The sequence below is a fragment of the Kryptolebias marmoratus genome, linkage group LG19 (genome assembly GCF_001649575.2).
Source record: "Kryptolebias marmoratus isolate JLee-2015 linkage group LG19, ASM164957v2, whole genome shotgun sequence".
In the NCBI taxonomy this organism is placed as follows: domain Eukaryota; kingdom Metazoa; phylum Chordata; class Actinopteri; order Cyprinodontiformes; family Rivulidae; genus Kryptolebias; species Kryptolebias marmoratus.
This window is the reverse complement of record NC_051448.1, coordinates 9,680,250-9,694,112: the sequence shown is the minus strand read 5'-3', so window position 1 is coordinate 9,694,112 and position 13,863 is coordinate 9,680,250. Positions and strand designations below refer to the sequence as shown.

Sequence of the window (13,863 nt, the reverse complement as noted above, 5' to 3'; positions counted from 1 at the left end):
CAAAATACGTCCTTTATCACTAAAAGTCCATTTTTAATGCATGTCCATACATGTAAGTACAATGACATGTGAAACTACGACATGTTTTTCATTAGGGACATTTAATATAACAGAAACATAAAAGCTACAAAAATGAGACTCAAAGTTGATTTACCATGAGAAAAAAATAAATATGCTTAGATTACAGTGTAAATATACTTTTGTAATCCTACAAACATCTCCGATTAACAAGTTTATTGCAAACATCAATAAACAGCATTTGTTCAGAGTAAAGTTTAATGTCGTGAAGAGTCAACATGAAAGAGACAGAAGCACAAACAGCTCTGAATTATGCAATCAAACATTTGTTCTGGTGCTCTGTAATGAAGTCCAAGCAATGATGCTGCAATTAATTTAGGATTCTTCAGTGTTAAAGCAAACTAGTTGAGGTGAACGGTCTGTTGGTGCCAATGAACATCATTTCTTCTTTCCAGCACTCTTGGCATGTTTGCTGGGCTGCTGAGAGCCAGCAGAGGTGGGAGTTGTTTTTGGCTGGACCTCCTCCAGCGCTGCTTTGTCCTCTTGCTCCTTTTTCATGGATGCCATCTGATGGCTACTAAATGCTTTGCAAGCATCAAATAATTTCTCACACTTGGCCTACGAGACAAGACAAATAGAAAGACGTGAGGGAGGATGATGTCTAAGCCGTGGAAGAGGCAGCTGACTAATTCACTGTGATAGTCAAAACGGCTCGTTGTGGTTCTCTTCTACAGACAGTTTCAGACAAAACATGTATCTGTCTCACTGACCAGCATGCTCTCATACATCTCCAGCTGATGCCACATCAACCCCTGTTGTGCAGACATCTGCTTTTCGTGGTGGTCCAGCACACTTTTACGGGCCAACCGGAAGGTCTGGATCTTTTCAAAGCGCTCCCTCTGCTGGACCTCCTCTCTCTGCGCGTCCATTAGCTCTGGAAAATCCTTTTGGCGTCTGCATGTATGTACAAAAATGTATACAAAGTAAGTAAATATGATGCATCCCAAAATACAAGTAAGCAGTAAAGGATTGTTTTTATTTCAGTGCGCACGTAAAACACTTATCAGATCTAGTATTGCACTGATGGATAGATTTGATTGAGTATGAGAGTTTGGTTTTAAACAGGCTCTTTTGTCTTTTGTTGCCATATCAAAGATAAAGGTTGGAATATGTGGTCTCAGGCCTTACCTTGTATTCAAAGTCATGCTTTGAGAAGTCTATTTGATTTTGAATGAGACTATTACATTTTATCACTCCTCTGTCCTGCCTATAAGTTCTCATCTGATGAAATAAAATGTTAATCCTAATAATATGCCAATAAGATCTGTTTTTATCTGTCACAGGACATAAAGAGCGGCTATCAGTGCTATGACTGTGGATATATGTGTTTCTATATTTTATTTTAGATATTATTTGTTCTTTTAATATCTCTTATGTTTTATTATTTTACTGCTGTATTTGAACATTTTCTTTGACTAAACTGTAAAGCACATTGGTTAACTTCATTTTTCTTAATATGCTATAAAACTGACATAGACATTGTAAACATACTGGGTGATCCGGTCCCTACTGAGGGTGGGTCTGTGCAGGTCATTTGTCTGCACTGAGAGGAACTGATGACATGGAAGCATGAAGTTTAGCTGGAGGCTTGGGAACCAAGAGCAGTCACAGACTGTAGCTTTGCCTTTAGAAGTGATGCATTTCTAATATTGTTGAGAACAAAAGGGAACACGTTCAGATACTACCGCTCGCATGTAACCCTGAATAATTTAGACCCCATCCTTCAATCTCACTGTGGTTCAAACATGTGGAGCTAAAGTACCCCAATATTACAAACAGTTACATAGTGCAGCAAATAAAAGGGAAGGATGGTGTCTTCTGTTTGCAGGTGGAGGTGTGGTGTGGCTACATGATTAAATTTATAGATCCCCCCATTCACTGAATGAAAAGAAAGGTGAGGAGCCCTGACTACACAGAGTCTTTTCATATAAAAAAAGGTCTGGGAGCACCTTGTGCACATGCTGGAAATCTGACAGAGTGAATGCTAAATGTCATTACTTGTTTCCTATAAGCTGACATTAATGAAGAGTAAGGCCAGTGAAGGTGATGATGGAGTTCATTCGGTTAATGAGCAGTGCCCTCGTTCAACCTCTGTCACTGCATGTAACAGTGTGGACAAAAGCTGTGAAGACAGGCGTGTGTGTGTGTGTGTGTGTGTGTGTGGAGGTGGGGGGGGCACAGTTGTGCATCTATGTGTTGTAGAAAGGTGTGCCTTTGAGAAATAGAAGTACAATGCAGACTAATCCTGTGTCCCTAATAGACTACTCCTCAGGATCTCTGCGTTCAAATTGCAGGCCACAGTGTCAACAATCATTAGGAGCTGGCCATAAACACACATGTGAGAGCTCACACGCAGTCACACAGTAGGAGAGGATGAAGAGGTGATGGGAAGGGGCCACATCTCATTGGAGCAACCAGCTCAATGGGGCCTTGAAATAGCTCTCTAATTACCAGACCCAAATATCACCTCATTTCTCCTGGAAAAGGATGGACAGGAGGAGAGATGGAGGGAGGGAATGTGAGCTGGCATCAGGGGGACTAAAGGAGGAGTCAGATGGAATTATGGAGGAAGACCGTTCCCTTAAAAAATCTGACAAAATTAAATGCTGGCACAGAAAGCCCAGAAGAATGTTTGACCCTCTCTGTGCATTGATATCAAAGTTATTTCAAAACTAAGATGAAGGCAAGTTTGTCTTGCTAGCTTTGTAAATATAAATATTCTAGCACAATAGGGACAACTTGCTACTGTAACCTTAATAGCCTTATCTTGTTTTAATACATACAGTATCATTCTAAAGTTTATATTATCCCTGTCCTCTAGAGCACTTCCTCTGCCCTTTCACATTAGAAAAAAAATCATAAAAGGGACAAAGAGCAGCACTCCTATTCAGTACAATGATGAGAGCAAAGGTCATAAGTAAATTACTAACAAAGTCCTGTAAATACTTTCTAATCCACTCTGCTGCTTAGAAAGAAGATGAAATCATGGCCACTAACATGGCATCACGCAATCTGAACAGACGTAAAACATAGACAAATGCAAACAAACTTAAAAAGGTCTAATGCTATCAAACCATGTGCACAACTACAGCTTAAATCTACCTTTCATGGAGGGGGAAAAAATTAATGGATAGGCTTGTTTTAAAGCCAGTGGCAAACCTGATGAAGTGAATGTAGTCTGTGTGAGGAGAGGAACAGGAGCTACCACTTAGTTTTCCTATGGATGGACTGAGAGGGATATCTGGATCAGATCTGGATGGAGCTGTGACAGAAACAATGAATGTGACAGTTTAGAAAAGACAAAGAAGCCCAAATCCATGTTTGTGTGTATTTGTATAATAATACCAAGGTCTGTGGTTTCATCTGAAGCAGCTCCATCATTTTCTTTATGTTTAACTTGGTTAATAAACTGAAGACGGGATTGTGAAGCCTAAAAGAAGAGCAAAACAACATCTGCAGTGTGCTGTATATTTGAATATAAATCTTTTTCCAGTTTGCTGTGGAAATAGAAAATATATTGATTGTTCTTTTTATTTTATCAGGGATACCTTGACAGCGCGTCCTGGCTGAACCATTTCCCAGGCCTTTTTAATGCTTTTTATCTGGTCTATTCTCTCTGTGTCTCTCTTCACCTCGATGCTCTCTGGTTTGCTCTTCTCAGTGACGATACGCAGCGTCCAGTTGGGCTTGGTCGGGTCTATGCTCTGCACAAAGGCATGCAGCACAAACACACACAAAATAAAGGTCACGCTCACGCAGACAAATATCTGAGCGGAAGGTCATTGTTCCACAACTAATGAGCATCTGAGTCTGGTGCACAATCAGCTGGTTACTAAAGAATAAGCATCCTGTTCTAATGTTGTGTTTTAAATGCTAAACCATTTTAAATATTTTTGTTGAAGAGCTGGCTTTTTTTGTCTCCATTCTGCCACCATAAAAACAGCTTATATGATAATTGACGGTAACCAGTATTTTTAAAAAGCTTTTTTTTTTCAAATGTCACAGTGTAGATGTGTAGCGCGGCTGTTATAAAAGGCACTCAACACGGATCAGATCAATCAAGTAGCAACGGCTCTGTTTATTAAACCAGTGCCATTGTTCAGAAAATTACAAAATTATAGCGTATGGGGATGGAAGTGTTTTTCATAAAATCTCATATTTAGGTCAGCCTGCCAGATTTGTTTCTTTATCACCACATCAAATTCAGCTAAAAGCAGAGTCAGGTAAATGTATAAATGGAGACATGTTGAATAAAACTAGACATATTATAAATGAGATCTGAATACATGGTAGAGGTCCACACTGAACTCTCAGTGACTACAGTTTTCTTTTATATATACATTTTTATAAAGGCTTGCATGAAAAGTGCCACTATCTAGTCTCAACCAAGAGTACTGCTGTAAATGAACAACATTTTAGATGGCATAACCATTGAACAGCTTTTAGATGAGAACATACTGTACTTCCAGTTCCATTTGGCCTTGCTAAAATCTCATAGACGGCATTTATGATATTTTATTGTGCAATTACCTAAGCGAGTCTAATGCAAAACAGGCTTCTAAAACTTATCTAGGCATCATTAAGATATATATATATATATATATATATATATATGTCTTACATACATAACAGTATTGTACTGGTTTACTGTTGTCTGTGTTATTGTCCGTATAATTCCTTACCATTTCCTGCTTGGGGGCAGATTTGGAGGTGGCAGAAGTCTTTCCCTTCTCCTTGTCACCTTCTCCTTTTCTGTTGGTTTTGTGTGTGTCAGACTTGTTTCCATCCCGGCTTAATGTGTTAGTTGTAGATGTAGACACTACATTTTGAGGCAGACAGTGAGAAGACATTTTTGGATGGTCATCCAAGCAACTTTCTGAATATAAAAAAACTGGCAAATTGATGACAAGTTCATGCAGGACAAAAACATCAAATATTGTTTCTACAACTCAATTACAAAAAATACACAATAGGAAGCAGTATCTAGTTCAACATATTCTTGTAACAGATACAATATGTGTAATACATACATGAACAATTTTATTTCTTTGGTAAAATGAGCAAAGTCTTTTTTTTTTAAATGCCAAGATGCCTTAGTGGCTCTACATTTCATACATACAATATATTGTTCCAAAAATAATCATGTATTTGTAAATATCAACCTTTACTATCATAATAATTTGTGTTTTCCCCAAAATGGGAAAAAACAACAATTTTGATATATTTTATTGTTTTGAGAAAGTCTAAAACATTTCATTTTTAATACACACCATGCTCATTTTTGAAAACAAATAAAACAGCTTTTACTATCTACTTCATACAACTAAAGCTCTCAGGAGGTTGAGATCAGACAATTGAAGTGTTGTTCACTCCCTTGTGTGCTAGATGGCACTGTTGCACTTTAAAGCTAAAATTACCAACACTCCCAAGCCCAGATGAAATGAGTCTTACTTCAACATCAGGGCGAGATAATCCTCCATTTAACTGACTCCCTGCTATTCTGTTGAAGCGCTTCGGTAGATACTTTTTGTACTTAGTTTGAAAAGATGTCACATAGAAATGTGTTCCAGTTGTATCTAAACATCAATCTGTGCTTTTGTAATTTAAAGTTGAGAGATGGGCTGGAAAGATTTCCAAACATAAATAAAATATATAAAAAAGGTGTTTTTTGAATTTTTTTTCGTATGAGTTTTTAAGCTAAAGTTTGCCCTTATAGAAAGTAAAAATGTCAAAGTTGTGATCAAGGACATTAATATTGCTGACACAAGTTGTAGAAACAGCTGCAGATGATACTGGGATGTGCTTTCATTAAAACGTATGTGCAGCAGAGTATTTTGTTCACAGTTTGTTAAACAGCTTGTAAAATAGATTTCAAAGCTTGGCCTTGTATGTACTGCATGTGTATCTGTGTAGCATGCAGGGAGCATGATCAAGGCCACAGTCCCACCACTGAGACAGAATTAAACTGGGTGAAATTAATTCACTCTTCTGCTGGGATATTTCCCTGGGCACCAGGGGGGGCAAGAGCCAACTTCATTTGACATCCTATTGACCCATTTTCACCAAACTATTGGGAGAATAAAAAGGAGGTGGTGTGTGAGGACTGACCCTTACATAGAAACATTACCAAACAAAAATATGCTGGCAAAAATCTCAACTTGGTCACCCGCATCCAAGAGGAGATATCACATTACAAAGGGAAGATGGACGGCATTTCTAGGGCAGCAACAAACCCTCAGTGTTCATCTTGCTCGTGACCCTAATGCACATCATCAGTAGTTTTCATGGCATCCAAACTGAATGTATAAATCCTGGCACAATTGTCCAGAGGAACAAAAGAGTGTGAGAATTCAATGACAGCAGACCGGCCCCTCTCTTCAGGCAATCATGCAAACTGTCCCCATGCAGTGGCTCTCTTCCATCAAAACATCATGCACCCTTGCAGTGATTCATTCATCCCCTTCAAATAGTTAAGAGGATTTCAAAAAAAAATAAAGCTGTGATTTTTCAATTGATCTAATTTGTGCAGCATGATTAAAGTGGAAATGCATAGATGGGGACTGAGGACGGGATTACTGCTACAGCCAGTGACTAGTGGCAAAAAGAAATTCCACTCTGATCTGTAAAAGCAGCTGTATTCATTTGGCTTTTATTAGGCTGGCGATTACAGGCCTCTGGCTATCAGAAACACATGATGAACTCCATTTGCCTTGGCCTCTGACACTTCTTCCTGAGTATTAGACATATTTCACTTTAGATACAAAAAAGAGAAATAAATGAAAAGGTGCACAGGAACTAGCATAATCGCAAAATTATAACATAACTCAAGGCTCCAATGCTGACTATTTTTAAATGCAAAAGTAAAAGTGAAAATGCTCATGGCTCACTGCAGGCATATATGTATTTGAGGCAATCTAATTATTCATAATTCATACTAACACATTCAGATCATGATATTCCTGTGGCAGTGACTTGCTTTCCTGGCACTCCCGTCAGTCACTAAAAATGTCTGACAGCTTGATGTGGCACGATGTGACTGTCTTGTGTACAGGATTCACCTCTCATTTCATTCTTCACGTCTTTGAGCATATGGACAAAAGCCAACTGAGATTCATCCAAATTCCAGCTCTTATACAGCACTTCTGTCTGCACCACGTACTTATGATCCTGTAAAACACAAATAAGTAAATTCCCATCACATAATAAACACTGCATGCAACCTACAACCCCATAAACATGAAGCTGAAATTAGATGCTTAACTTGTTTGAACATACAGCTGTAAACGATATGGATGAGTCAGAAAGATACAGCAGTCTTATTAAAACATTTCGTGTTTGCTCTCTTCTTTGCCCTTATTGACTGAAGCACAAACGAAAACAAGAGGCAAAGGGCTTCTTAGTCAAGATTACATCATGGGTGAAACCTCCCACATGTATGACATCGAGCAGAAAAGACTTTACACAGAATTACAAAGAATTTACTAAATAAACTCAAAGTGAGACCTAAGCTCGCAGAGGGAGACGCACAAGTTGCAACAAAAAAAGGACTGTTATTCAGACGTAGCTTTATCTGGTCAGATGACAGTTTTAATACTTGAACTGAGCCCAGTGAATGGATTTAGCTAACTGTGCCAGGAATTCCTGAAATACCTTTGAATAACTTAACCAATGCAATAAAACACTTTTTTTCTGTACTTACATGTGTTTACATCTAACACCACTTAGATAGTGTATGCATTTAATCCTCCTCGAATGAGCATTGCTACATCTTGTCTGCTTCTGAGTCAAAAAACCGTGCCCGCATCAGTGACCCTGTGCTCTAAGCCTGGACTGATTCAAATTTTTCATCAATAATATATTTTTTTTACAATGGTTAGCCATGTATTGAATCTGAAATGATCCGTTTTAATACTACTAATGATGTTTTTCTTTTGTTTAATCCCTTGCTAAGTAGAAACTGTTGTCGCCACGTATTTGAAACATGTTAATTGTAACCAACACAGGCATCCTTTACTGTCATAAGAATTTTCACTTATTTAAAGGCATTTGATGAGAAAATATTAAAATAATTAAATGATTTGTACTTTATTAAAACAGATGTAAACCTATGAATATACAGAATACCTGTTGTTGAACTGTGACAACACATCTGGTAAATCAGTGTCTTTAGGCAATAATTTTTGCACATTTTACTGCCCATAACAACCACTGACAAGTCAGAGAGTAACAACAAAAACATCCCTCAAGATTTTGCTGCTCTTCTTTTTCTCACATTTTTTTTTTCCAGTGTGAATGTGTGTGGGTGAATGCAAATTTATGCACTTGTGTGTGTGCTTACAATCAAGGCTTTATCTGGCAGGGGGGAAAAAAAAGAAATGATAAGGACAGACAGCAACCAAGTGGGTGAGAAAGACAGAAAGGGAAAGTGAGATGTGCATGGAAGTGAAACCAGTTAAGTGTTATCAGTGATACCATAGTTGTTGTGGGAGTCTGGTTCTGGTCAGATGAGGAGTCTGATTTTACAACTGTATTTTCTGCCACATTGCTTTGCAGGGGTGCATCCTTGATGGAAGATTCAATCTGGTTCTCCTCTTCGGTGCAACTGGGGTCTGTAACAGAAAGCATCTTTACTTCAGTCCATATTTTGGAATTATCACTACTGTTCAGTAATTTATTTCTTGATGTGGTACCTCCAGTTTTCAATATTACCCTTATAGTTTATGTATGACTTGCACTCTTGTGCAGTGTGCTGCACATCAAAATTTCAGTTTTTCAGAAAATATTAAAACACAAACTTTGTAATTAAGTTTGTGCAGCACATATTGATTCAACAAATATATTGTCCTATAGGTGACACAAAAGCCAAGAGACTAAAGACTTGTTGTGTAAACGCTGTTTACACAAAGTTATGAACTACTGCTTCTGCTCATGGTGTATTACTTTGAAATGATTTAAATTGTAAAGACTTCTATCGTACATATTGTAATGAAAAATTGATGTGTCAATGTCACAGCAGCAGAATTTAGGATAACTCTGACCAAGATGGACAAACAGTGTGACATGCAAAAAGGTTTTGTGAAACAAAACAAGATGTTAAAAGTCAGTAAAATAGCTAAATGCTGTATGAACCTTAACACACTTTCATTTAATTTTTTACTGACAGAATATACACTAATGTATTGTTTATCCTGGGACCTTGTGAAAATTATAATATATTCTCAGAAATGGGTACAGTTTAATTAGTTACTTTAGAAGGTGTGCATAACAGCTGGTAACCTTTGTTAGCAAGGAAGCAGAACACAGGAAGTATGACAGAACCCTTCCCAGTACTGGCAGCCACTTCTTTCTCCTGGTCCAGAACAGACAGGCGTATTATAACATCTGGGTTGGAAGTTTCAAACTGAATTGTTCCCACGTTGTCTGCGGCCACCTGAACACAGTAACTGTCGAAAGGTTTCAAATCATTATAGGTCTCATTAGTCTCAGCTCGTCAGTGTTTTTACTTGATTTTTAATGAATGGTGTACTCTGCAATCATTCACTCACCGACATATAATTTTTTTGACATTTGGAATGTAATAATCCTGGAGTTCCTTCACAGAGAATGCATTAAGAGGAGCTTCACGGGACAGTTTTGGTAGCTGTTCATTTGTGCCAATCAATCGCATCCTCCACTTGGCACCACCGGAGGGTATTTCATGAGTGAAAGCCTCTGCTACAAAAGTATAACCACTCTGTGACAAAAACACAGACAAAACATCTATTTTTAGCTGCGCGTAAGACTAAGGCGAACCGGTAAAACTACAAGAACATTATTAAACATTTATTTAGTACAATAAATTAGCTGTTCACAAACTTGACAAAACATTGCTAATAATTCCAAAACACACGTACACCACAGTTTACATCTACAGACCTCATTGGGTTGATAGACGCAGGGTGCCAGTTTGAGGAGGTTCACCTCCTCTCCTGTATCATTGTTTATGACATGCAGCAGACAGTTAGGGAAGGAGGAGGAAACTTTGGCTACCAGCAACATCTCCTTAGGAACAAGGAACACCTCTCTACGCAAACAATCAAAACAAAGAAAACAGAGAGAGATGAGCTTTCAGTTGTCAAATTTTTAGGTTAAAAGAGTAAATTTCTAACTCAAAAAGTATACCAGCACAAATGAAGGCTGGAAAAGCTGCAGAAAAGCAACAAAATGGCATTTTGTAAGAAGGGACCTTCAGATATATACAGTACATTACATTTAAACCAGATTTTACAAACATTAAGACATTTCTTTCATTAAAAGACTAACTTTAAAACCTACATAATGTTCTCTAACCTAAAGATCAAAACCCAGGAGCTGGATGTGTCTTGGACAGAGGCAGAGTAATCAGCAAAGGTGATTTTGGTCGACTCATCCTGTAAACAAGGGCAAAGCTTGTCTTTCATCCCAGAATTTTTAATGATGTACCTGTGGAGAAAACAGAGACAGAAAGGGAATGTTTTGTAACTTTAGTTTTAAATCCTGTATATAATAAAAACAACAAAATCCAATCTATTCTTTGATGCTAATTTCTAAAACCCTCTACACATTTTTAAGGTTACTGACGTTAAATACATGAATAAAAAGACTTCAGTGAAAGAAAGGTATTGCACTTTGCCTCTCAACATGAAAGGGACATTTCTGTCAGCTTGGACAAGTGCATGCTCAAAGGGTTTAAAACACCCAACACCTCTTCTTGCCCTCTACGCACACACCGACTGAGCTTTCCGTGTTCGTGCACAAACATACTTCTCCAGGCAGCAGGTCATTCGGCAGACGCCACTAGCTGATTGGAACAGGGAGAGTATAAACAGCAGATGGTACCACTGGGAAAAGATGGAGCACAAAGTGGAAAATGCTCCCTGCATGGCCCCAACAGGCTGCCACAACCAGGAGAGGGAGCAGACTCTGAGCATGCAGTGCATCAGAGAGGCTACGTGCGTGTCATACAATGTACATCGCATTGGCCCGAGACCGCAGTCAGAGTGCTCTCATATTCTCTCAAATAACAACCTTTGCATTACAAAATGTCCGCAGAATGAGGTACACAGCTCAGGTGTATAAGACGGTATTTTTATCCAACATTAAAGTAGCATACATTTTAACAACGGTCTTTGTTTACCGTAGCAAGAAGGCAGCATGTTTTTCTGCATCAGCTTCAATCTTTGGCCACATGCCTGAAAGGATCTCAAACGCTCTCAGGTTCTCCTCTGTTCCTGGATCACATGAGCACACACACAAAGAGAGATACATAGCAAATATTTAAAATGAAGGGCCATTCAGGTGGCTGTCAAACACATAAAAATATAATTGTAATTGAGCAAGTTCAGGGTCGGCAATCCAAAAAACAATCTGCCGTTTTATTTAATTTTGACTGTTTTTTGTGTGAAGGGTTACAGTTTCTTTTTCTGAGAGCTGCTTTTGCTTTTGCTTGTGCTCTTTGTTCTTTTAATTTTATATTGTTGTATTTTGAGTTTTAGATCTTACTTTCTCTTTGCATAACTCACCCAAATATTTCATTACTGCATCTGCATTCATTACCTCCCTCTGTATTTATAGTTCTAGGTTTTAATTGGTTTTGCTTCAGTCTTTTGGGGTTTTTCTGTTGTATATTCACTGAAAGTTTTCACCTTAGTATCCTCCTGTTTTGTTTAAAATAAGGCTCATCTCATTTGTTAGTTTTCTCTCAAATGGTCACCATTTCATATTGAATGTAATAAAGTGTCAAAGCTAGATGCTGACAGATTAGGCTTCTTTTCAATTAAAGAAAAAGCCCAGACAGAAAACACACAAAAAGTGAGTGAAAAAAGACCAACAGAAAAAAGAGAAATGTACAGAAATGTAAGCTAAGCATCGACTTGAGATAGATAATGTGACAAACGTGTGCTGTGAAATTTAACTCTTTAAATTAAGAACTAAAGACTGTGTTTTGCTGCTATTACTGTAAATAACTTGAACCTAAGAAACCTAAAACCTATGACAGATCATTTTTGTAGAGTCATGAATAAGTGTGTGTGTATAGGTAGGTTTACCTCATGCTAACAGCACATACCCACAAGCAGTATTTAAGCAGATGGGTTCTGTAATGGTGTTAAATATATTGGATGTTTGAAAGGCTCACACCATGTTGAAGTTTAAGAAGAGGCAACATCTCAACAATACAAGTGGTGTTTTGTTTTGACACTATCTTGTGTTGTACCTGGAGTTGCCACAGCTAGCCTCAGGCGACAGGAATAAATAGAAATGTCTCACACAGTGTTTCCTCGGAAATAACTGCAGCATGATGCACCTTCATATACATTTTTCTAAAGCAAAATTGCTCAATAAGAAGATCTCTTAAGCGCCATGTTGAATTTCAATTGTTAATTCTTCTCTTCACTATCTGTGATCTGTCCTTCCATTTCCCCCCCTAATGAAAGGTTTGATTGAAGATGCAGAAATGTTGTGTGCACAAGAGCAATCGTGTTTTTTCTTTATCTGTCTCATCTCTGTGACCCCACTTCATTTTTCATGGTGCATTAAAGTGGTTGTCTCATCAATACTTGTGCTCTAAAGCTCAATATATACCATTATCCCGATCAGACAAGAAGCTGAAAGCATTTTCTGCATATATTAAATGCCTTCAGACACTAAATAATGTGCAGACGAAACAAACATTTGAGAGTATTTTTCAGTGAAACTGAGTACCTTTATGTTTCATATCATAAAATAGATTAAAGTTACATAAAATAAAACACGCTCTATATGTTCTTATGTATGTTTACCAGGTCTTGAAGCATTAAGGACCTCTCGCACCAAATGGCCTTTGAACCAAGCCTGCAAAATGGTGGCTGCATGGACCTCCTCATCTGTTGGCTGCCTGTTGCTCCAGATTTCTGATGATTTTGAATCGGTATCTATTTCTACTAAAACCACAGACAGAATAAAACCAAGTGCTGATTGTTAAAGCGAAACAGTGAAATGTCAACAAAAAGACAATTTAAAACTTAATCAGCTTTGCTTTAATTCAACTCAGAACTATATGCTAAATTTCCTCTTTAATATTATATACAGTGTATCTGCAACAAACTGTTGAATAAAACGTGGAACGTGAACACCTTGTTTGAAAATGAGTTACCTGTTACATGCTTTAAGTTTATACTAAACAAAAATATATACCCAGATAACATACTGAAATAGAAACCACACAAAAAGGACTTACGGGTTTGAGGAAATTCTTGAGCGTTAGGTGTGGAGAGTGAGGGGTCAGAAGTAAGAGCCTGAACAGCAAACCGCTCCTCTGCCGTCAGCTCTCTGTCCAGCGCCTCACAGATCATGTGGTAAACTGCTGAGTTCAACACCTTGTTCCCAACACACACACACAAATACATATACGAAGAAAAACATGGATACACATGTAAAGGTAATGTTTAATGCAGCGGTGGAAATTAGCACCCGCCACCGACCAAATGCGGGTAAATATTTGAAGTGGCGGGTGAATTTGATCGACATACACGCCACTGTTGCGGGTTGGCAATTTATACAGAAAAGGTGTTATTTGTCCTCTCGACATATAGGGGGCAGTAATGTCCTCCAGTTGCTGTTGTTACGTCGAGCCCCGTTCCCCCATCAGATACGGTTCCCCCTGTGTCTCCGTAAATAATGACTTATCTATTAACAGAATTGTTTAGAGGGGCAAATATTTCTCATTTAAAAAAAAAAAAAAAAAACATCATTCTTTTAAAAATAAAATGTGCTAATAATATCATAATA

General features: G+C 38.0%; 1 protein-coding gene across 1 annotated transcript in view; it reads right to left on the bottom strand.

Moving 5' to 3' along the window:
* The window catches only part of adgb (androglobin), a 33,364-nt gene continuing 19,501 nt past the window's right edge, over nt 1–13,863 (bottom strand). Inside the window, exons 21-35 of the mRNA XM_037981697.1 lie at nt 13,313–13,451; nt 12,876–13,016; nt 11,234–11,327; nt 10,408–10,539; nt 9,994–10,141; nt 9,624–9,811; nt 9,355–9,521; nt 8,551–8,687; nt 7,137–7,245; nt 4,761–4,897; nt 3,627–3,782; nt 3,424–3,508; nt 3,238–3,340; nt 789–972; nt 1–636 (exon numbers count right to left, since the gene is read on the bottom strand). Coding sequence (XP_037837625.1) covers nt 457–636; nt 789–972; nt 3,238–3,340; nt 3,424–3,508; nt 3,627–3,782; nt 4,761–4,897; nt 7,137–7,245; nt 8,551–8,687; nt 9,355–9,521; nt 9,624–9,811; nt 9,994–10,141; nt 10,408–10,539; nt 11,234–11,327; nt 12,876–13,016; nt 13,313–13,451 — 2,100 coding nt within the window. The 3' untranslated portion in view covers nt 1–456. The remainder of the gene's footprint in view (nt 637–788; nt 973–3,237; nt 3,341–3,423; nt 3,509–3,626; nt 3,783–4,760; nt 4,898–7,136; nt 7,246–8,550; nt 8,688–9,354; nt 9,522–9,623; nt 9,812–9,993; nt 10,142–10,407; nt 10,540–11,233; nt 11,328–12,875; nt 13,017–13,312; nt 13,452–13,863) is intronic.